General features: G+C 54.0%; 1 protein-coding gene across 3 annotated transcripts; it reads left to right on the plus strand.

Annotated features, from left to right (window-relative positions):
* The first annotated feature begins 1,495 nt into the window (after positions 1-1,495).
* NACC1 (nucleus accumbens associated 1) lies at positions 1,496-21,046 on the plus strand. 3 transcript variants are annotated; one of them, XM_075121692.1, is made up of 6 exons: positions 1,496-1,621; positions 13,625-14,579; positions 15,889-16,068; positions 18,645-18,750; positions 19,107-19,204; positions 20,768-21,046. In XM_075121692.1, the coding sequence occupies exons 2-6, from the start codon at positions 13,676-13,678 to the stop codon at positions 21,025-21,027; spliced, it is 1,548 nt and encodes a 515-aa protein (XP_074977793.1). In that variant the 5' UTR covers positions 1,496-1,621; positions 13,625-13,675; the 3' UTR covers positions 21,028-21,046. The 3 variants fall into 3 exon arrangements, with proteins under 3 accessions (XP_074977793.1, XP_048688207.1, XP_048688208.1); XM_048832250.2 differs by having other exon boundaries at positions 1,498-1,621; positions 15,886-16,068; XM_048832251.2 differs by having other exon boundaries at positions 1,498-1,621; positions 13,628-14,579; positions 15,886-16,068.
* Positions 21,047-21,736: the final 690 nt, after the last annotated feature.

Consider the following 21,736-nt stretch of genomic DNA (forward strand, 5'->3'; position numbering starts at 1 on the left):
GTGTGAGACACAGAGAGAGAATATTTTGGGCCTAATCATGGGGAAAACCCTGGATCCAAATGTAGAGGTGGGAAAATCTCCTTCTAACCCATTCCTCCCACAACAACCCCCCTCTCCCAACTTTTTTTTTTTTTTTTGCAGATGCATTTTGCTTCTGGATCCAAACTTCCTAAGCATGGTACCTGCCTCTCCTATAGAGCTGTTGAGTCTGACCCTCCCATTTCATAGGATTTATCTGCACCAAATATAAAATGGTATATAATTATAATAAAATATATTGACTTTATACACATATATATGTTTATGATATATCATCATGTTATATATATTGGTTTATAAAAATTACATATATATATCAGTTTAGTGCTAGGATACTAAATGTAATATATACATATATATATGTAAGTTTACACTGAGATATATAAAGGGAAGGAAAAAATTTAATGCGGAGAAGTACATGCATAAATGTAGTGCAAAGAAAATATATGTATGATTCTATTATTTTGATAGATAGCTACATATATTATTTCTGTGTACAAAACTTTCTATATGTATATTGCTGTGCTAAAACAAACATATATATAAAGTCATATGATTAAAATATCATATATATATATATATATAAATGTAATGGTAGGACATTAAATTTAGCATGTATATATAAATATGAAAATAAGTTTAGTGCAGAGAAATTATATATGTATTATACAATCATGATTCTATTATTCTTATCTATATATACACACGATTTTTCTGCACTTAACTTTATCTGTATATTGGTGCTGTGTTAAAATTATACAATCATTATAATATAATCATATTATGACTTTATATACATATATGTTTATATATTTAGTGCTAGGACATGAAATTCAGTGTGTATATATATGGCTTTATAGTATGTAAAAAAGTTTACTGCAGAGAAGTTGCATAGAATAATTCTGGTTTCAGAGTAGCAGCCGCTTTCGTCTGTATTCACAAAAAGAACAGGAGGACTTGTGGCACCTTAGAGACTAACCAATTTATTTGAGCATAAGCTTTCGTGAGCTACAGCTCACTTCATCGGATGCATTCAGTGGACCCACTTCATCGGATGCATTCAGTGCAGTCCACTGAATGCATCCGATGAAGTGAGCTGTAGCTCACGAAAGCTTATGCTCAAATAAATTGGTTAGTCTCTAAGGTGCCACATAGAATAATTCTGTGATTCTACTATTCTGTGTGTATATGCAATAGATTCATATGATTCTATTATTCTTATCTATCTACTCCCATGCACCCCATCTCTCTCCCTCTCTGCACCCCCCTCCTCAAGGATAAGCCCAAAGCCTGGCTGGCAAGTTCACCCAGAGGCATTTTCCTGACCCCCAGGAGATGGGGGAAGGGGCCCTGCTCCCCTGGGCCGCCCCTGGGCCCAGCAGGGAGCAGCCAGCTCAGGGCTCAGCTAGCCGCGCCTGGGCGTGTGTGCGCCTGATGCAAGGGGAGGCCCGGCTGGCGGCGGCCGCTGCCGCATCGGAGCGCTCGGCCCTCGGCTGAGCCGGCCTGGCTGGCAATGAATGGCTGCTGCTGCCGCGAGGCCAGGGCGAGCTGAGCCCTGCGCGGAGACCGCCCCTGTGCACAGGTGGGAGCCGGCCCGCGCCCGGGGCGGGGCCCCCCGCGCCCCCGGATCCCGGGGGGACCCGCTCCGCCCCCCTCAGCTGCACCCCCCACTGCCCCCCCGGATCCCGGGGGGACCCGCTCCGCCCCCCTCAGCTGCACCCCCCACTGCCCCCCCGGATCCCGGGGGGACCCGCTCCGCCCCCCTCAGCTGCACCCCCCACTGCCCCCCCGGATCCCGGGGGGACCCGCTCCGCCCCCCTCAGCTGCACCCCCCACTGCCCCCCCGGATCCCGGGGGGACCCGCTCCGCCCCCCTCTGCTGCACCCCCCACTGCCCCCCCGGATCCCGGGGGGACCCGCTCCGCCCCCCTCTGTTGCACCCCCCACTGCCGCCCCGGATCCCGGGGGGACCCGCTCCGCCCCCCTCAGCTGCACCCCCCACTGCCCCCCCGGATCCCGGGGGGACCCGCTCCGCCCCCCTCAGCTGCACCCCCCACTGCCCCCCCGGATCCCGGGGGGACCCGCTCCGCCCCCCTCTGCTGCACCCCCCACTGCCCCCCCGGATCCCGGGGGGACCCGCTCCGCCCCCTCAGCTGCACCCCCCACTGCCCCCCCGGATCCCGGGGGGACCCGCTCCGCCCCCCTCAGCTGCACCCCCCACTGCCCCCCCGGATCCCGGGGGGACCCGCTCCGCCCCCCTCAGCTGCACCCCCCACTGCCCCCCCGGATCCCGGGGGGACCCGCTCCGCCCCCCTCAGCTGCACCCCCCACTGCCCCCCCGGATCCCGGGGGGACCCGCTCCGCCCCCCTCAGCTGCACCCCCCACTGCCCCCCCGGATCCCGGGGGGACCCGCTCCGCCCCCCTCTGCTGCACCCCCCACTGCCCCCCCGGATCCCGGGGGGACCCGCTCCGCCCCCCTCTGTTGCACCCCCCACTGCCGCCCCGGATCCTGGGGGGACCTGCTCTGCCCCCCAGCCTGACCCCCACTGCACCCCCTGATTCTGGGGGGAGCTGCTCTGACCCCCTCTGCTGCACCCCTCACTGCACCCCCTGATCCTGGGGGACCTGCTCTACCCCCCAGCCTGACCCCCACTGCACCCCCTGATTCTGGGGGGAGCTGCTTCCCTCCCGCTGCAGCCCCCACCTGACCCACCCCAGAGTCCCTGATCCTGGGGGAAACTGCTCAGCCCCCCTCTGCTTCAGCCCCCACCTGACCCCCCTGCATCCTCTGATCCGCCTCCCTTCTGCTGCACTCCCCCCATCTGACTCTTCCACTGTAACCCCCTGATCCTGGGGGGACCTGCTCTGCTCCCCCTCTGCTGCAGTCCCTTATCTCAGTTCCCTGATGCTGAGGGGACTGGCTATGCCTCCCTCTGCTGCAGTCCCCCCATCTGACTCACCCCTTCCCCTGGGTGGTCTGGAGGGGTGCTAGGCCTTTCTCCAGGTCCCGCCTCTCCCCCAGAGGCTTCCCTGCTCACCCCACAGTGCCTTCAGGAAACTTTCTGCCCCCTGGGGAGTTCTCTAGCTGCCCCCCACTCTCCTCCTAGACCCTCCCAATCTCCTCCACGTTAGGGGACCTTCCCCCCCCCCATGGGAAGAGAATCACCACCCCCCACAATAAACTCTGGTGAGGCCTCCCCCTATGCACCCCCTTCTGGGTAGAGGTGAGGGGGTGGGGGCAAGGATGAATCTCCCCAATGGATCAGGCTCCTGGGTGGAGAAACCCTTCTATTGCAAAAAGAAAAGGAGTACTTGTGGCACCTTAGAGACTAACCAATTTATTTGAGCATAAGCTTTCGTGAGCTACAGCAGTTCTTATGGGGTCTTCAAGCTGTAGTTGGGGTCTTCCCATCCTAGCAGCCCCCTGTGCCTAGATGGGCTTTTGTTTCGTTATCTTGCTTCTTGCCCACTCAGCTGCAAGGGAAGGGCCGAAAGCCACCAGCCTAAAGTCAACTTCAGCTACTTGGGAATTTGGGGGTAGCAAGGCCGGGAGGGTGGGTGTGTGTGTGTGTGGGTGTGTGTGTGTGGGCGGCAGACTGCCCTTCTCCTTGTCATATGTTGGGAGTTAGTGGTGTTTGGCCAAGGGGAGGGAGGGATAAAGGGGTGATCTCCCCCTGTAAAAAATAAATAAAAATCCCACCAAACAAAAAGCCAGGAAGTTTTTCCTGGATAAACTCTGTGGCTCGTGAAACTGGAACAACCCCAGAGTGGGTTGAGGTGAGGGTGTAGCGAGGATTTCTTCACTTCACCGAAAAAGCTTTACAATTTGTTTCTGTTGCAAATGGTTTACATTTTTCTTTATTTACATTTTGAAGGGGGCGGGGGCAGGTTAAGCTGTCTGGTTTGGGTTGCATTTGATTTAATTTAATTTTTTTTTCCTTTGCTATGTGTTTGGGTCACAGGTTTCTGGTTTATGTAGAGAGTGTGTATAATAACACACGTGTTGTGTTGCATGTTCCCCTTTTCTGTTTCTTTGGGTTGCAAGTTTCAGGTTGTGTGTGTGTATATATAATAAGTGCATTGTTTTGTTTGGGTTGTATTTCACTTTTATTCCATTTGTTTAGGTTGCAGTGTTCAGGCTTGGATTACACATATATTTTAATATGTTGTTTTGTTTGGGTTGCTGTTTCTATTTGGAGATTGTATATTTTTTTCAATACGTTTTTGATTGGGTTGCAATTTGGGGGTTGCAGTTCTTTATGGATTTGGGGGGGAAAGGTTGTGGTATCTGTCTTGTGCATAAATCCTGTTTTTTAAGCTTGAACCTCATCCCTGGACCTTTTCTGTGTAGCTCAGTCCACGGTCCTGGCAGGATCAGCATCCAGTTAGTTACAACTATGTTGAAACAGAGTGGTAGCAAGCTGGATTATGTATATGGGCTACCACTGAGGTACACAGACTCCAGCCCCTTATAGGTCAGGCCACTTGCCTAGGACTTGGGAGATACGGATGCAATTCCCTCCTCTGCTGCATACTCCATGAGAGATCTCCAAATCCCATACTCGCTCTGTGCCTCAGTTTCCCCATTTGTAAAATGGGAATAATAGCTCAGCCCTGCCTCACAGGGGTGAGAATAAATGTAGTAAGGGTAGTGAGGTGCTCAGATACTGGTAATGGGAGGCCATATAAGTACCTATAATAGATAGTACTGGGTGCTACACAGATACAGGGTGTGAGAGAGTCCCTGCCCCAAGTAGCCTGCAATCTAAATAGACATTGTGTGGGAGGGGAAACTGAGGCACAGAGCAGAGAAATGGGTTGCCCAGAGTCAGTGGCAGAGCTGGGAATGGAATGCTGATCTCCAGATCCCCAGTCCACTGCCCGATCCCTGCATCTCAGTGTTGCCTCCTTGTCGAGACCTCGTGCGGGAGTTGGGTCTGAGGGCTGCCTCTGTGACCGTATAGTGGAGCGTCCAATCTACGCCACTATCCCTAAGCAACTCGGGGCTCTGTCACAGCACTGGGGAGGCAGTGTGGTCTAATAGTTAGAGCACAGTGCTGGGAACTGTGACTCTTGGGTTCTCGTCCCAGTGCTGAAGTGGGGTGGAGTCTAGTGAACGGAGCAGGCGGCTGGGAGTCGGGATGCATGGGGTTCCTCCCAGCTCCAGGAGTGGGGTGTAGTGGACTTGAAGCCATGATTCCTGGGCTCTGCTCCTGGCTCTGGATGGGAGGGTGATTGAGATCCTAGGACAGAGGTCAATGAGTTACGGTGCCTTCTTGGGGAGCGCTGAGTTTAAGCCTGAACAGAACTGTCGGGGTTGTGATCCCAGCAGGAGCCAGGCATGCGGCTTTCTGGGTCCCCGGGCAGCGAAGGAGGCTGATCTGTGAGAGTGGCAGGAGTAGGTGCTGGATCGGGTGGGGAGGGATCCAGCTGACGGGCAGCTTATTCCTCTGATGCTTCTGACAGAGCTGGAGTTGGATACTTGATATTAAACATGCAGCAGTGGGTGGCTGTGTGGGTAGGTCTGAAAACAGCCTAGGGAAGCTAGAGACAGGTCTTATTCTTGTGGCCTGTGTGAAACATGCTTCACAATGTGCCCCGATCTGGTATCTTGGGGCCCCCAGAAAAACCAAGAGGGCTTGTAGGGGGTGCAGATCAGGCAAAGCCGTTCTATTTTCTCCCACTGGATGATAGTAACTTGTATTGCAAGAGCTCCTAAAGGCCCCAGCCGAGATCAGTGGGCCCCCACTGCGCCGGGCGCTGTCCCCCACAGCTGAGATCAAGGGACCCCACTTCACTGGACACTGCACAGCCACAGGTGGGAAGGGAAATTGAATCACAGAGTGGGGGAAGGACTTGGCTGAGGTCACCCAGCAGGTCAGTGGCGGAGTTGGGAATAGAACCTAGGAGTCCTGACTCCCACCAAAATTCCTGAATCTCAAACTGGGGGCAACTGTTCTCATTAGCTGGAGGTGAGGTTGGCAATGCCCTCATGTTGTGCGCCTTGTGGCTCCATAGTATGGAGGTTACCTGTAAATCGGTGTCAGGATGGAGGACTGAAAATCAGGACTCCTGGGTTCTGTTCCCAGGTGGGTGGAGAGTAGGGTCTAGTCTCTGGAATCTAGTGGTTAGGGTAGGAAGGTAGAAGCCAGGACTCCTCCGTTCTTATTCCTGTCTTTGGCAGAGATTGTGGTCTGGAAGTGAGAGCTGGAGATGCTGGAAACCAGCGCTTCTAGATTCCAAGCTCCGCCATTGATTGGCTGGGTGACCTCTGGCAAGTCACCTCGCCTTTCTGTGCCTCAATTTCCCCATCAATACAATGGGGATAATGATACTGACTCATCCTCGGGTGAAGGAGTGTGGGTTGCATGTGGAGGCTGGTTAATGATCATGTGCAGAGTACTGTGAAACCTTGGAAGAAATAAGCATCAGGTGTTTATTATTGAGAGTCAAATTAAAGGTAGAATCGTTACATTTTCTTCATAGATTATAAAGCCAGAAGGGAGCACTGTGATCAGCTAGTGTGATCTCCTGTATAATACACAGGCTGTGGGATTTCCCTGAATTAATTCTGGTTTCAAGTAGAGCAGATTTCTTGGAAAAACATCCAAACTTGATTTAAAAATGGCCAGTGATGGCAAATCCACAGTAGCCCTTAGTAAGTTGTCCCTCTTAAAAATTTGTGTCTTATTTGTCTAGCTTCAACTTCCAGCCACTAGCTCTTACTAGACCTTTGTCTGCTAGACTGAAGAGCCCTCTATGATCAGTATTTTGTTCCCCAGGTAGGTACTTAAAGACTGTGATCAAGTCACCCCTTAACCATCACTCTAGGGCTTCCGGAGTCTGTCACTGTCTACAATAAACAGGCCCAGAAGTCAGGGTTTGTAATGGTTTTACAGAACTTCCTATGGGTAGAAAAACTTTTTGATTTAAATGGGTTTTAAAAATTAAACTAAAAAAACCAAAACAGGACTCTCAAACCTCCTTGATTTCAGACCAGGGAAGATGAAACTGACAAAGAACTTTCTCCCTGCCCTGCTGAGATAAATGTCAAAAGTAAAGGAGAGTGAGGAGGCTCTTTGGGACAGGGACTGCCCCTCCTTATCCCTTGAGCCTGCACCATGGACTCCAGTAATGCAGGATTCGACCCTTATTAGGCGTGTGCGGGTAGCACCTAGAGGCCGCAGGTGAGATCAGGTGCCCGTTGCACCAGGTGCTGCAGATACATTATAAGAGCAAGTCGCTGTCCCAACAGACTTACAGTCTAAGTTAACAAGTGGTAGAAGGGGAAACTGAGGCCAGAGGATGACTTACTCCAGGTCTTTGGTGGAGAACAGAACCCAGGTGTCCCGAGCCCCGGCTAGATCCTGCTGCACATGCAGTGGGACTGCACCTTTAAACTGATTTCCTTTTCTGCAGGATCGGAGGTTCTGTTAAGTGCTCTAACCTGCTGGTGTCTCGTTCTTATACGTGCCAGCTGCTGGGAAAGCCGGCTCATCTGCTGCCCTCCTCTCTGTCGCTTGCAAATAGGTCAAGGCAGTCGGTTTCTCTGGTGGATCGCGGGCAAAAAGAGTGACCCTTCCGGGCTGCTGTGACTTTAAAAACGCAATGTCACCCAGGTTCCAAAACCCAAGGCACAGAGGCAGCCTTGTGGGGGAGTCCACTGCCCTGGGGCAAGACTTTGGGTCTGTTCCCGCATCACTGTGTGCCTCAGTTTCCCTAGGAATCTGGGGCCCTGGGGCTCTGCCCACCAGGGGGTTCCCCTCGCTTGGAGTGGGGTTGGTAGAGGGGATCCCCCACTAAAGAGTCTGTGGCATCTCTCTCCCTCCCAGGAGAGGCAGAGATGGTAGCATGCCATCGTGTCTGTGCTTAGTGGATTGAGGCTAAAAGATCTTTGGGTCAAGGATGTGGGTCAGGGGCTCTAATGCAAATCAATAGCGAGTGCAGGGGGTTTTTTCTCAAGGGAACCACTGTCTCTGCTTCCCCAGCCTGTCTGTCAATGTCCCTGAGTTTGATGTGAAAGGCTCCCTCTGATCTGACGGTTACCCTACCCCTTCCTCCTGCGATTTGGGGGTATCAGGTGTCTGAACCAGGTGGTGAGCATGCAGGAGTGGGTGGAGAGAGAGGTTGGGACCGTGGGGGGCTAGTTGGGCTGAAGGTATTAATCTTCCCTGGACTGGGGGAGGCGGAAAGCCACCCCGATCTGGCAGGCGGCCCCTTAGGTGGAACGAGTTGTCAGGTCTCAGTCTTGTTCCTTCCTTGGCTGCTGCAGTCAGTGGGATTGAAGGGACAACAAGTAAATTCCCTTCCCCGCCAGAGGCGGGTCCCTGAGACAGAGAGGCAGGTTAGGTTGCTAGTCTTGCGCTGGGGCTACATAGAGTCTTGGAGACAGCTGATCCAGCACCAGCCAACCTGTGGGATGGGTGGGAGCTGGGCTGAGCCAGAATCCACAGAGGTCTCCAAAGCTAAGAGCCAGTGTGGCTCAGAGTTGGAGCTGTGTATGTGGGATCAGGGCAGAGGGTCAGCCAGCTCTGATGGGTAGGGGCTGGCCGTTGGGTAAGATGATGGTCGGGGGAACAGGGCTGAGAAGACCGTGGTCTTATTCTTTTGCTGTGTTGCTTAGCAAAGTTTGGGCTGTAGGATAACTTGTCCTGGGCTAGGATTTCACCTAAAGATCACCTTGTCTCTGTAGGATGCTTGTGCTGAGCGAAATTGGGGCCTGGTTGTGTCGTGCACCCCTCCAACTGAGACTGGGGGCCCTCTCATGCCGGGCCCTGCACAGGACCCCCCCCACCCCCACCCCCAGCTGAGATTGGATGCTCCATCATGCCAGGACCTGCACAGATACCCGCCCGCCGCAGGGATCCGGGCCCTGCGTAGACCATCCTCCGTCTGAGATTGGGGGGTCCCTTCATGCTGGGTCTTGCATGGGGGGCTGCATCATGCCAGGCACTGCACAGACCCCACTCCAGCCGAAAGCTGGGCCCCATCATGCCAGGCGCTGCACACACAGAGGGTGAGGGACTGGCCCTGCCCCAATGAGCTTTCAGTCTAGCCAGAGGGATTTAGATTGGAAATAAGGCTCAGGGAGATTCACCATTGGGACAAACCTCCAGGAGGTGGAATCTACATCTTGCGAAGTCACCAGATCCATCCTGGTGCCTCTGCTGTAGCCAAAGACAGCTGCTGGGCTCAGCACAGGGGTAAATGGGTGAAACTGAAGATCTTGGGCCTACAGTAGGTCGGACTAGAGGATTTAATGGTCCCTCCTGGTCTTAAACCCTGCTGCCCTATAAATAAAGGGACAAAGGCAGGATCGGTCCCTCGGGTTTATCACTGGGGGGACTGTGTCCCAGAAATGTGAAGTGACTTGTCTGCATGGAAAAGTTGTGCTGGTTTTGAAGCGAAGGTGTGAACGTAAGCCACTTGGGGTGAAAGTGCTGCCAAGGGGCGCTCCGGTTTTGGTGTAAAAGCGGCTTCTCTGGGGCTGGTTCAAGTCGGTTAGAGACAGATTTAAACTCGACTGAAATCAGATCATCCGTGCAGGGGTTCCCTGGGTCTTTAAAGAAAAAACAAAAAAGCGAGTTAAACCAGTTCAACTTTTCCAAGTAGACAAGGCCGAGCGATGCCAGAGCCCAGGCCCCCCGAGTCCCGGTCTGTTATCTTCACCACAAGACCTTCCTTTTGCTTCTCTTTTTTTAGAAGGAATCTTATAAGTAGCCTGCAGAATAAGGCGGAGGAAAAACTTGCCCTTGCTCTTGTGATGATGATGCCTTTGCCCAGAAAGGTTTGCATTCAGAATTCTGGCAGAGAACGAATAAGTTTATGACTGGGCATGAGCTGCTTGAGAGTGGGACTGTCATCTTGTTCTGCGTTTGTACAGTGCCTAGCCCAGTGCGGCCTAGTGGTCTCGGGAGGCCTGGGTTCTATTCCTAGCTCTGCCACTGGCCTGCTGGGGGCCCTTGGGCGAGTCACTCACCCCACTCTGTGCCTCGGTTTCTCCATCAGTGAAACAAGGATGACAGTGACCTTCTTTGAGATCTGTTTGTGAGACGTGCTAGACGAGAGCTCGGGATTGTAGTTTTGCATTTATTACAAAGTGCTGCCGACGAGGTGGAATTCCATGGCAGCTACCAAGGAACAAGGCTGGGATGGCAGGGAGTGGAGGATTCTGTTCTGTTAGAATGGGGGAGGAGGGGCAGGAAGCCAGGACTCCTGGGTTCTGTGCCTAGCTCTAAGAGAGGAGTAGTGTCTAGGGTTTGGAGCAGTGGGGGCAAGGGACTCCTGGGTTCTGTGCCTAGCTCTAAGGGGGCAGTGGTGTCTAGTGTTTGGAGCAGTGGAGGTCGGGGCTAGAAGCTAGAACTCCTGGATTCTATCCCCAGCTGTAGGAGGGGAGTGGTGCCTAGTGAGTAGAGCGGGGAGTTAGAAGCCAGGACTCCTGGGTTCTCTCTACAGCTCCACCACTGATTCACTCTGCAGCTTTAGGCAAATCCCTTCTCCTGCCTGTACCTTCGCCGTCCTTCCGCCCCCCCCACCCCACCCCCCCATGTGAAATTGGGTGTGGGATGCCCCACACAGACTAGGTGTACCCACAGTGGCTGGGCTTTCTTGAAATGGCTAAATGCAGGGCTGGAGAGAAGGCCGGCTTATCAGGGCTTGGGGCTGATGAGACAACAAAGCCACGGGGGCCTTGGTTTTCTCCCCGCCCGGGGGTTGGGGAGATGCCGATGGGGCGCTCGGATCAGCACATGCCCGTCCCCGGCTCCCAGCAGTAGTGTCTGTGGAGACAAGCACACCACGTGGTGGATAAGTCAATACTCCGTTCACTTGGTTACCTTTCCCCGCTCCTGCTTTGCATCCCTGCGTGGCTAGTTCAGCCAGTGTTTACTCCCCGCTCGCTCGCTTTACGTTTTTTTTCCCCTGGTTTCAGTGTCTGCCACAGATCGAAATAGTGTGGGATAGAAATATATCGAAATAGTGTGGGATAGACCTGTGTTGCTCACTGCATCTCTCCTCCCCCACTCCCATAAAAGACGTACAATGCACGGGGGCCAGTTAGGGAAAGGAGTATGAGGCCTTTCCCTTCCGCGGGGGGTCCTCTCTGATCCAGCCCCGGTTAGGGGACTGGCTGGCTCAGGGGCAGGAGGGAATGGGATTCAGTCCCTTTCCCCTTTATGGGGTGCCAGCTTTCATCCAGCCCAGCTTAGGGGAGCGGTTGGTTCAGGGGGCCAGGAAATGGGACACTGCCTCTTTCTTCTCTGGGGGGTGCTGGCTCCAACCCAGACCCAGGGTGGGCGCCCTGTGAGTCGGAGGCAGGTGGAGTCTCTCCTGTTCTCTTGGGATTTTTAAAAAAAATCAGTTAGCTAAAAAAAAAAAGTCTAGCAAATTGCTCTGCTAATCACAAATAAATTAACCCTCCTCCCAGCTTCGTTCCATAGCGATTTGCTAGGCGTGGCAAGTCTCAGTGACGGGATGGGAGCGTGGAATTGAGCGTGGCTCTGATTTCCTGCCTTGTTAGCCAGCGTGTGGAGAAAAGATGGCCGTGTGGCTAGGAGCTTGCATGCACACATGGGCGCGCTGTGTCTTTGAAACCATTACAAAATGGATCAAAGGAAATACTCGTCCTTACAACATATCATTACCCTGTGGAACTCGCTGCTACAGGATGGCGTGGAGGCCAAAAACTTGGCAAGAGCCAAAGAGGGATTGGACGTGCACACCACGCCCATGAGGTGTGCTGCTCTGTCCCCTTGGAGTGGTGACGGGGCCACTTAGAGATTGATGAGCCTGGACCAGCCTTGGAGGACAGAGCTGAGTCTTCTAGCAGAGGTAGCAAAGGCTTTAAGATGCAGGGGTCCGAGGTTTGCTCCCCTGGAAGTGTCAGGATTTCTACTGGGTGGGACACCAGCCTGGGACTTGGGAGACCTGGGTTCAGTTCCCTGCTCTGCCACAGACTCCCTGTGTGACCTTGGGCTTCTTTGTGGCTCAGTTTTCCCATCTGTACAATGGGGAGAATAGCACCGCCCTACCTCCCGGCCAGGTTATGAAGATAAAACCATTACGGTTTGGGAGAGGTGAGGTATTGCAGTTGTCACCGATTGGGGGACGGGTAAACAATGAAGATGATGGGTCACTGACACAGAGCGATCTGGATCCTTTGGTAAACTGGGCGCAAGCAAACACTATGTTTTATTACAGCTAACTGTAAATGTATCCGGCTCGGAACAAAGAGCGTCGGCTGTGCTTCCAGGCAGGGGGGCTCTCTCCTGGGAAGTAGGGACTCTGAAAATGATTTGGTTGTGGTGGATAATCAGCTGAGCAGGAGCTCCCAGCATTACGCTGGGGCCAAAACAGCTAGTGGGGTCCGGGGATGTATAAACGGGAATGTGGAGTAGGGAGAGGTGATTTTCCCTCTGCATTCGGCACTGGGGCAACCGCAGCTGGAATCCTGTGCCCAGTTCTGGTGCCTACAATTCAAGAAGGATGTTGATAAATTGAAGAGGGGTCAGAGAAGAGTCACGAGAAGGATCTAAAAGATTAGAAAACCTGCCTCCAGGAGCTCAGTCCATTTAGCTTATTAGAGAGAAGGTTAAGGGGTGACTTGATCACAGTCTGAGTATCTACTTGGGGAGTAACGGGCTCTTCTGTCCAGCGGAGGCAGGCCTAACACAATCCTCTGGCTGGAAGTTGAAGCTGGACACATTCAGACTGGAAACAAGGTGAGCATTTTTCATGCTGAGAGTAACCACTGGAACAAGGTACCGACAGCTTCTCCGTCGCTGATCATTTTCCAGCCAGGACTGGGTCTGTTTCTAAAAGCTCTGCTTTAGGAATTCTTTCGGGGATGTTCTCTGGCCTGGGTTCTACAGATCACAATGGTCGCTTCTGGCCTTGGGGGTCTGTGAAAGTATCCTATGGACACGGATCGGGTTTTATTAGCCTCTGAGCGAATGGGTTTCTTTTTTAGCTCAGGAGGGACTCCAGCTGTGGGATCCAGAGGTGTCAGGTTCAACCCCTTCCGCTGGACCCCACTGCGGGTGTCATTCCCTGGGGTTTAGGTACAACGCGGGCCCCCCGCAGCGGCATCATAAAGATCTTAATGTGAACCTGGCTGATGGGATAGGGCCGCTCCGCCACAGCCAGGCAAATAGCTAACGCACTTTCCTTTTTATATCCCCGCCCCCTGCTCCCTTTTATCATTCCCCCCACCCCTGCTTCCATGTCTTGCCTGTGTCTTCGCATGTCTCTCCACCTCTGGTTCTCTTCCCCCCATTCACTCCTCTCTTGCTCTCCCTGTTTGCCTTCCTCTTGTCTTCTCTTCTCCCCTCTCCATGTCTGCATCCATCTACCCCGTCGGTCTGTCTCTGTCGTCATACCTACCCACCCACCTGTCTGTCTCCACCTGCTATCATCCATACCTATCTGTCCATCACCATGCATCTGATGTATCTTATTGTGGTCCCCGTGCATCCATACCCACCCGTCCGTCCATCGTGGTGCATGCCCACCCCTGGTCACACGTATCCATCCATCCGTCTCCTCCTCTCCCCCCCCCACGTGTCTTTCCCCTCCTCTCTGTCTCCAGCAGACCCCCCACCGCCTCCCCACCCCCACCCCAAGCCAGGAGGAGACGACTATGGCGCAGACTCTGCAGATGGAGATCCCCAACTTCGGCAACAGCATCCTGGAGTGCCTGAACGAGCAGCGCCTTCAGGGGCTGTACTGCGACGTCTCGGTGGTGGTGAAAGGCCACGCCTTCAAGGCTCACCGGGCCGTCCTGGCGGCCAGCAGCTCCTACTTCCGGGACCTTTTCAACAACAGCAAGAGCGCGGTGGTGGAGCTGCCGGCGGCTGTGCAGCCCCAGTCCTTCCAGCAGATCCTCAGCTTCTGCTACACGGGCCGGCTGAGCATGAATGTGGGAGACCAGTTCCTGCTGATGTACACGGCCGGCTTCCTCCAGATCCAGGAGATCATGGAGAAAGGGACTGAGTTCTTCCTAAAGGTCAGCTCCCCCAGCTGCGACTCCCAGGGCCTGCACGCCGAGGAGACCCCTTCCTCCGAGCCCCAGAGCCCCGTGGCCCAGACCTCCACCTGGCCCTCCTGTAACACCCCCTTGCCCCTCGTGTCCCGCGTCAAGACAGAGCAGCAGGAGTCGGACTCCGTCCAGTGCACTTTTGTGGTCAAGCGGCTCTGGGACAACGGCCAGAAGGAGGGCGGAGGCGGGGGAGGAGGCAACAACGGGAGCCGCAAAATGGCCAAGTTCTCCACGCAGGACCTCGGAGGCAACCGGCAGCAGCAGCAGGGGGCGCAAGCAGCAGCAGGGGGCGGGGGCGGCAGCGGGCCCAGTGTGGTGAGCGGGCCCAGCACGTCCGACCAGACCAGCCCCGGCACGTCCAGCGCCTACACGAGCGACAGCCCGAGCTCCTATCACAACGAGGAGGACGAAGAGGAGGATGCGGCCGAGGAAGGCTCCGATGAGCAGTACCGGCAGATCTGCAACATGTACACGATGTACAGCATGATGAATGTAGGGCAGACAGGTGAGAGTGGCTGGGTGGGGAGGGGCCTTTCATGCCCCACCCCTTGGGGGAGGGGCTTGGGCCCTAATGCTCCACCCCTTGGGGAGGGGCTTGGGAAAGGGGAGGAGAGCTAGTGCTCTGCCCCCTTGGGGGCATGGCACAGGGAGAGAGGAAGGGGTGGAGCTTATAATGCTCTCTCCTTACAGCAGTGGCTGGGGGAAGAGGAGGGACTTTTATTGCTCCACCCCTTTGGGGAGTGGCTGAGGGATGGGGCGGGGCTTCTGCTCTGCTGCTGGGTGTGGCACGTTCGCTGTCAGGGTTATGGGCAGGCGAGGACAAGGACTTGTTTTCATTGCACGGTGAATCCAGCTACACTAGCTGGAGAGTCTGGCCTGGAAGAGCTTAGAGAACCACTGAGAAGAAGGGTGGCCCAGTGGTAAGGGCGATACCTCATGCCCTGAAGACCTGGGTTCAATTCCCAGCTCCGCCACAAGTTCCCAGTGTGACCGTGCGCATGTTGCTCGGTCTCTCTGTGCCTCAGTTTCCCATCTGTACACTGGGGATCCCTGCCCTGCCTCCTAGGAGTGTGGTGAGGAGAAATACCCCAGCGGCGGGGGTAGGACAAGGACAAGCTGTAACATCTGGGCGTAGAAACCTTAAATCAATGACCTGGGTGAGGCCTGGAGATGATGGTTTTTCTGGGGTTTCTCCAGCTGTTCCAGGCTTCTCCTTGGATAAAGGCTCAGCCTCTGTGTCGTGAGTTTCACTGAGTCTCAGCCCAGTTCCCAGCAGGCCGGGCACACCCAGGTTGCTATCAAAGCAGGGCTCAGTGGTGAGGCTGCGGGTTTTTCTCGGGGCTCACCCCACTCGGCGGCTAGAGAAGCCCATCTGCAAGGGGGCGATTAGCCAGGGGATAAATTCACACGGACCCATGGCCGGGGAGAGGAGCTGGGCCGGTGGTCCCCATTGTAATAGGGGAGAATTCGCTCTTCTCCAGCTGGAGAGACAAACCCCTTGCGCTCCAGATCCCATCTGTGCAGGGGTTAAAAATGGCCATCGTCCCCGCCTCCCGGAAAGGGAAACTGACACAAAAAATCACGGGTCCTAGTCGCTGTAGTGAGTTGGCGGCAAACCTGGAAGTAGAACCCAGGAGTCCGGACTCCCAGTCCCCCCTGCTCTAACCACTAGACTCCACTGCCCTCCCGGAGCCAGGTAAAGAACCCAGGAGTCCTGGCTCCTAGCCCCCTCCCACCCCACTAGACTGAATGCTTAGGCCTAGGAGCTGTGTTCTGTGTGTTCACCCTCTACTCCCCCGGGCCCCAACCAGCAGCGGCCGCAGAGAAGGTGGAAGCCCTGCCCGACCAGGTGGCCTCTGAGTCTCGCAACCGGATCCGGGTGCGGCAGGACCTGGCGTCGCTGCCGGCCGAGCTCATCAACCAGATCGGGAACCGGTGTCACCCCAAGCTGTACGACGAGGGCGACCCTGCGGAGAAGCTGGAGCTCGTGACAGGTGTGTGTGGGGGGGGTGGCCAACTGGGGGAAGGAGGCAGAGACCAGTCTGGGGTTGGGGGCGGGGGGCTAATTAAATTGCAGCATGTGAATGTGCTGCCCCTGTTTTAGGGCTTGATCCAAACTCAGTGGGGTTCTTCCCTTACCGGGAGCTGAGCACCTGTTCCTGCGTGTTGGCAGACGGGAGCCAGTGACAGGAGAGGCAGTGAGGCCCAATGGGCTGGCACTCACGAGACCTGGGTTCTGTTCCCAACTCTGCCACTGCCCCACTGGGTGACCTCAGGCAAGTTCCCCCAACCCTGTACCTCAGTTTCCCATCCCACCCTGGGTCTGTGCAGGGCCTGGACTGATGGGGACTCGGTCAGGGGCGGGAGCTCTCTGTGCAGCAGCCAGCATGACAGAGGGCTCCAATCTCAGCCTGGGGAGAGGGCCCTAAAAAATTCACTGCACCGTGAAATCTGGTCTCCCCCGTGAAATCTGTATAGTACAGGCTAAAAGTACACAGAAGACCAGATTTCACGGGGGAGGCCAGTGTTTCTCAAACTGGGGGTCTCAACCCAAACTGCGGTTGTGGGGGGGTCACAAGGCTACTGTAGGGGGTTGCGATGTTGCCACCTTTACTTCGGCCGCCCTGCTCTGAAGGCGGCGCAGGAGGGTGGTGGAAGCTGGCGATACCCTGCCACGACACCTTATTTCTGCGCTGCTGCGGGCGGTGGCACTGCCTGCAGAGCTGGGCTCCCTGCCAGAAGCCGCGGAGCTTCCTGGAGATGGATCTGACCTGACCCCGGGAGCGGCCCCTGCAGGGGAAGAGGAAATCCCGTCCCTCACCAGCCTGGCCAGGACCAGCAGCTGGAGCCTGCCATACGGTAGGAGCACCTCAGCCAGGGCGACCCCAGCCCCGCCCTTCCCTGGCTCCGGGCCCAGTGTCCCAGCGTTCGGAGGTCAGAGGGGCCTTCGGCTCGTCACCCTCCCAACCATGGTATAGGCCGTAAGGCCAGCCTTTCCCTCCCCCCCCCTCAAAAGTGAGGACACCCCCCCACCCCGTCAGGGTTCCCTCCCCACTCTGAACTCTGGGGTACAGATGTGGGGACCCACATGAAAGACCCCCTAAGCTTATTTCTACCAGCCTAGGTTAAAAACTTTCCCAAGCACAAATCCTTCCCCGTCCTTGGATGGGTACTGCTGCCACCACCAAGGGAGTTAGACAGAGATTCAGGAAAAGGACCGCCTGGAGTTCCTGTTTCCCCAAAATATTCCCCCAAGCCTTCACTCCCTCTCCTGGGGAGGCTTGAGAATAATCTACCAACGAGATAGGTGAACAAGGTGAGCACAGACCAGACCCCTGGGCTTTTTAGGACACTAAAAACCAATCAGATTCTTAAAAAACAGAACTTCATTATAAAGAAAAAAAAAAAAGTAAAAATATCCTCTGTAAAATCAGGATGGAAGGTAATTTTACAGGGTAATAAGATTTAAAACCCGGAGGATTCCCCTCTAGGCAAAACTTCAAAGTTACAAAAACCAGAGATAAACCTCCCTCTTAGCACAGGGAAAATTCACAAGCTAAAACAAAAGATAATCCAATGCATTTCCTTCCTATTACTTACAATTTGTAATCTTAGATGTTAGTTCAGATATGGCTTTAGTAGTTGTATTTTCCCTGCCCTGGTTCCTCACCAGAGAGAACACAAAGAAAAAACATAAAACAAAAACCTTCCCCCACAGATTTGAAAGTATCTTCTCCCCTTATTGGTCCTTTTGGTCAGGTGCCAGCCAGGTTATCTGAGCTTCTTAACCCTTTACAGATAAAGGATTTTATGGTAGATTTTAAAGGTAGATTTTATGCTACCCATAGCTGTATATTTATGACACCGCCCCCCACCATGCGCAGAAGTGAGGGTGGCAATACGGCGACCCTCCCTACAATAGTCTTGCGACCCCGTCCCCGTGACCTCCTTTTGAGTTGGGACGCCCAGGGTTACAACCCCATGAAATTTCAGATTTAAGTATCTGAAACCATGAAATTTACAGTTTTAAAAATCCTGTGGCCGTGAAAGTGACCCAAATCGACTGTGAATTTGGTAGGGCCCTAATGTTGGGGGGACCCCGATCTTGGCTGGGGGGTGTTTGTGTGGTGCTTGACACAACAGGGAACCTTGAGCTCGGCTGGGGGTGGGGTCTTTGGGGTGACCAGCTCAGCAGGGGACCCTGATCTCAGCCAGGGGGTATCTGTGGGGCACCTGGCATGGCAGGGGACCCTGAATGGAGGTTCATGGGGTGCTGGGCACAGCAGTGGGCCCCAACCGTCGTCGTTAACCTCCCGTGCCCTAGAGTATGCAGTGTTACAGCCCCATCCCCTGTTCCGTGTTGCCCCGACGCCAGGACCTCCCTCGCCACGCAGAAGCCGCTGTCTGTCACTGCCAGGTCGGGGATTGAGGCTCGTGCTCCAGCTCCGTTCTGTTGGGTCCAAGGGCAGGCTCGGCAGGAATCGAGGCTGTTCCCTAGTGGCGCCCCCTTGTGAGGGGTCAGAGGGACATGTCTGGGTCATAATGGGTTTTTTTCCCCCACCCTGCCTAGGAACGAACGTGTACATCACCCGGGCACAGCTGATGAACTGCCATGTCAGCGCGGGGACGCGGCACAAAGTGCTTCTGAGGCGGCTTCTGGCGTCCTTTTTTGATCGGTGAATTTCGGCTTTCTGTATCGTGGGGGTGGGCCTGCGTCTCTCTCTTCCTGTCCCCTGCCCTGCCCTGCCCTGCCAGGCCTGACGCAGCACTGGGAGTCCGGACGCCGGGATTCTAGCCCCAGCTCCGGGAAGGGAGTGGAGCCTAGTGGTTAGAGCACAAGGGGCCAGGAATCAGAACTGGGTTCCCCCCAGCCTGTGGTAAGGAACTGGCAGGAATAGAGCAGGGGGCACTGGGAGCGAAGACTCCTGGGTTCTTTGCCCACCTTTGAGTAGGGGATGGGGGTCTGGGGGTCAGAGCAGGGCAGTGGTGAGAGGGTCTTTAGTTCTAATTCTCTGTCCTTTCCCCTGGCTAGGAACACTCTGGCAAACAGCTGTGGTACTGGCATCCGCTCGTCCACCAACGACCCCAGCCGGAAGCCGCTGGACAGCAGGGTGCTGCATGCCGTGAAGTGTGAGTGCAGGGGGCAGGGGGTGATTCTGCTGGGCCCAGGGGCTCCACAAGGCTGCATCCTCCGGGCCCCATGGGGGGTGAGCCGGGGTCCGAAAGCCTGTCTCGCAGCAGATGGTACTGCCCCACATCCCAGTGACGCTCTGGGGCCTAGCCCGTTGCGTCTTCCTCATTGAGCGTCGTGCCCTTTGCATCAGGCTCATTACGGAGATCCTGGCCTGAGCGTCCAGAGACCAGCGGGGGGCAGGCCCAGAGACCCAGCTGGCACAGCCAAGTCCTCCAGGAGCTCTGGTTCTGGTTCTGAACATTGCAGGGCGGGGGGTGGGAGTCTCTGTTCTGAGTAGGGTGGACCAGATGTCCCGATTTTACAGGGACAGTCCCAATATTCAGGGCTCGCTCTTCTGTAGGCGTCTATTATCCCCCACCCCCCGTCCACACTTGCTGTCTGGTCACCCTAGTTCTGAGTCACATGCTCCCCATAACATGACCCTTGTACTCTCCATCTGGGGAAGGGGTGGGCTAATCCTGGCCCCGCCCCCTGTTAAAGGGCCAGACTCTTCTTTGCAGAACAGCACAGAGGAGGACCCCAGATGCACAGGGGGAGAATTACACTCATTATGTGTGTGTGGGGGGAGGGCAGGGCGGGGGGAGGGGTGTAGGGTAGAGAATGGGGATCTAAAGGCAGAGACAGGTATTTCCCATCACTGAGATCATGCCCCTGCTGGCCAGAGGCTGCAGAGAGATAGTCATAAAATGTAGGCCCAAGCTAAAAAGCTTCTTGTTTTTTTAAAATAATAATAATTCCCACCATTTATACCCCAGAGCTGATCTCGGCACTTTTTTAGACTATTTTAATCACTCTGGAAAACGGGATTTTTGTTTATTGTCGGTTGCTTTGCGATAGTTGGTTCCTAACATTACAGAAGGACAAAGAACAGATTTTTTTCATTTGTTGACAATTCAGAAAAGCTGGGGGGGAGAGGTTTCAAAATTTTGGCGAATCAAAAAGTAAAAATAAACCATGAATAGTTTGGGTGGAACAAAAATTTTAGTTTCTGGTGGGAGTGAAAACAAAAATTTCAGAAATTGTTGGCGAATGAAAAGATTGGGAAGAAAAGAGTTTTGGGTGGAACGAAACATTTTGTTCCATTGAAACCAGCATGTTTTGGTTTGACCATTTTAAAACGCTCTTTGAACTTGGAAGGAAACATTGAAACGAAAAGTCATTTTCAAACCGAAAAATCAATTCTTTTTTGTATAATTTTTTTTTAGGCTTTTGCCCTAAATGAGCAATTAGGTGAAACGAACGTGAATTTGCAAAACGCTTTGGTGTTACTGAAGTTGCATTTTTCATTGGGGTGGGGGGAAGTGTTTTGCCCTGTTCTACTTAACGCCCCCTCGCTTCCCCATCCTGGCATTACGCTGGGCCCCCCGAACTGGGCTGTAACTGTCTCCTGTCCTCTGTGGATCCGGCACTGGGAGGGGGGTCTTGCAGCACACTTGCCGGGGGGTGCTAGCATGGCTGCCCGACTAATAAGTGTCTTTTTTTTCGGCCCCGCTCCCCAGTCTACTGCCAGAACTTCGCCCCCAACTTCAAGGAGAGCGAGATGAACGCCATCGCCGCCGACATGTGCACGAATGCCCGGCGCGTGGTCCGTAAGAGCTGGATCCCCAAGCTCAAGCTGCTGATGGCAGAAGGTGACACCTACACCACGTTCATCAACGACACTGGGAAGATGGAGCCGGACATCATGGGAGTGGAGCAGAGCTTTGAGACAGGCAGTCACGACGGGGATGCAGGGACCTCGGCCGAGAGCCTCCAGTAAAAACCGCTTCCTCCCGTTAGCCCTTTCCATTCACTGATTTATTTTATTTTAATTTCTTAAGTTGATTATTTTTAGCGTCCCACTTTGATTTGATTTTAATGTGGGTTTTTTTTTTTTTTTCGGTTTGCCAGGGGGGGAAAAACGTTGCACCGTCTCTTTAAAAAAACAAAATCATCCTCAGTTCCTAATGCAGTGTGGGTAATGAGAGAGGGGTCGTGGCGTGGGCAGTTTCAATCTCACGCTGTTCTTACTGGGCAGGTGGATGTTTTCTTGGGTAGCCCTGTGAGTCAAACCGGGGAAATTCCCCCCTTCCTCCCCCTCACGTTGTGCAGGATCCGTGCTTTTAATGACCTCTCGTTAAATAGATCTATAAATAATTGATCACGCTTTATATGCAGGTTCTGTTTATAGGTGGTTTGCAAAGGGGTAATAAATGATGGATCATGTCTCAAGCATATCAAAGACAGGAGCGTCGGATGTGTTGCAGCTGGGTCTAAGCTTCCCATTGGATTTGATAACCATCCCTGAGAACTGATTAACCTTGCATTCAAGCTTTATGAACCCTGTGCAAACTGCTCACGAATGGAGCCTTCGTACAAAGTGGGGCTGTACGATTTTACAGGAAAATAAAAATCCGAATTTAAGACCCTGATTTCTAAAAAGCATCTGTTCAAGACAGCATGTAAGCATGCGCTTAACTTTAAGCACC

This window comes from Caretta caretta, chromosome 20, assembly GCF_965140235.1.
Source record: "Caretta caretta isolate rCarCar2 chromosome 20, rCarCar1.hap1, whole genome shotgun sequence".
In the NCBI taxonomy this organism is placed as follows: domain Eukaryota; kingdom Metazoa; phylum Chordata; order Testudines; family Cheloniidae; genus Caretta; species Caretta caretta.